At 46.2% G+C, this 1,904-nt stretch overlaps 1 protein-coding gene across 1 annotated transcript; it reads left to right on the forward strand.

Annotated features, from left to right (window-relative positions):
- Positions 1–266: 266 nt before the first annotated feature.
- Positions 267–677, forward strand: LOC120067567 (protein PXR1-like). Its single transcript, XM_039019113.1, has one exon. It carries the CDS (start codon positions 267–269, stop codon positions 675–677), a length of 411 nt encoding a protein of 136 aa, XP_038875041.1.
- Positions 678–1,904: the final 1,227 nt, after the last annotated feature.

The raw sequence follows: 1,904 nt of genomic DNA on the forward strand, positions 1-1,904 counted from the left end.
ATTCATCTTCTTTACCTTCATCACCCTCACAAGCCCAAATTACTGCAAGAGAGGCGGCATTCTTAGCAACAAGTCGCCGTCTTGCCACCCAACCAAAACCCATCCTTCGAGTCGCCGAAAAACCTTGGCGAAAGCCTTTAACAGCCAGACCACTATGCATTAGAGAGGGGTAGAGCACGGAGAGTGCCCCACTCCCAACACTGTCTTATGAAAGCAAGAGAAAAAGAAGAGACGACAGAAAAGTGTTCGAGAGTATTTTGAGTAACATGGAGAAGGAAGGAGGGTTGCCCGAAGCGGGGGTTATTAATCAGCCACTACTTTCGGAGGAGAAGATAGAGGAAGCTTCGAGAAGGAGCACCCTGGCCGTTTCGGATCCTAAGGAAACTGTTCAAACAGAATCCCATGAGGGACCCATCAGGGTTGCTTTGGAGGAAGCGATGGCGGAGAAGCAGCCTGAAATGGTTGAGGAGAAGAAGAAGAAGAAGATCAAGGAGGAGAGGGCTGAAGAAGATGAGGAAGCCCATCCAATCAAGAAGAAAGAAAGAAAAACGAGTGAAAAGAAGGAACGCAAGCGGGAGGAGAAGCGCCTGAAGAAGGAGGAAGAGAAGAGAAAGAAGGCTGAGAGCCTAGAAATCGACGAAGAATCCACCTCCGCAAGGGTGGATAAGGGGGAGTAAGCATAACAACAAGAATCAGCACAACCTGAAGAGAAAACAAGGCAAATAAGAACGGTTGCGACTGATGATGGAGAAGATTCAGACGTCAACCCCCTTATGCAGTGTCGCAAGGAGAATGTGCCGTAAGGGTCAACAATCGACCCGCCAATTTTGCAAAGTGCAGTAGAGGAAAATGAAAGGAGAATAAGAGATGAGGAAGAAAAGCAAGAGAAGATGTTGCGGGCACAACAGATCATCGCAGAAGGCAATTTAAGGAGAATATTACAAGATGAAGAAGTGCGCCGCAACAACGCAATCTCGGCAGAAGAGGAAAGAATAAGGCTCGAGGAAGAACAACACATTTTACTAGCCTCAGGGCAGTTCGAAAGAGAATTTGAGAAAGAAACGAGAGAAGAAGAAGAGGCAGAAAAGAAGAAGAAGGAAGAAAAGGAGAAGAGTCGCAGAGCAAATGTTCAGCGCATTCGAGAGAAGAAGGGCAAAGAAATTGCGGAGTGGGAGAAGGAAGAACAACGCAAGGAAAGGGAAAAGAAACAAAGGCAAAGATCCCGCATTGCGTTGACAAAAGAAAGGGCAAAGCAGTAGCGGAAAGCAGTGAGTCTGCGTTGGTTAAGGGACGACCAACAAAGAAGAAAAAGAATGATGATATGATGATGGAGATGGGATTCTTCCCTACGCCAACGCCACTACCGGTCTTAATCACAAGTGTTGTATTGGAACATGGATGGGAAACATTTTTCCAGTGCCCATCCATCGTCATCCCAACGGTAGTGCAAGACTTCTATAATGGATGGCTCCATGGCACCAAAGATGTGGTGACCATGAAAGGGGAAGTAGTGTCTTTCAGCGCAAAGGACATCAATGAACTATATTAGATGAAGGACATCCCGGATGCGCCAGGTAATAAAATCATTGATGATCCCACATAACAACAGATGGACGATGCGTTGAGGATATTAATGCAATCGGGCACTCAGTGGTCGTTATCAATGAAAGGCATTAGAACCCTTGTATCCAATAGACTGCTTTCAGAAGCGCGACTTTAGGTATATTTGGTGAAACGGAAATCATCCCGACTTCACATGACAAAACAATTTCGAGGGATAGAGTCATGGTCGCATACTGCATCGCACGCATTCCAATAGACGTGGGCCAGTTGATTGCAAGACAGATTTGAGGTTTTGTGGGGCACATAAGAGGCCAATATTTCTTTCCTTGGACAGTCTCAAG

Source organism: Benincasa hispida, chromosome 12 (genome assembly GCF_009727055.1).
Source record: "Benincasa hispida cultivar B227 chromosome 12, ASM972705v1, whole genome shotgun sequence".
Classification (NCBI taxonomy): domain Eukaryota; kingdom Viridiplantae; phylum Streptophyta; class Magnoliopsida; order Cucurbitales; family Cucurbitaceae; genus Benincasa; species Benincasa hispida.

Bases quoted from the DNA above. Each gene is read 5' to 3' on its own strand.
- LOC120067567 (XM_039019113.1), top strand. From the start codon at position 267: ATGGAGAAGGAAGGAGGGTTGCCCGAAGCGGGGGTTATTAATCAGCCA.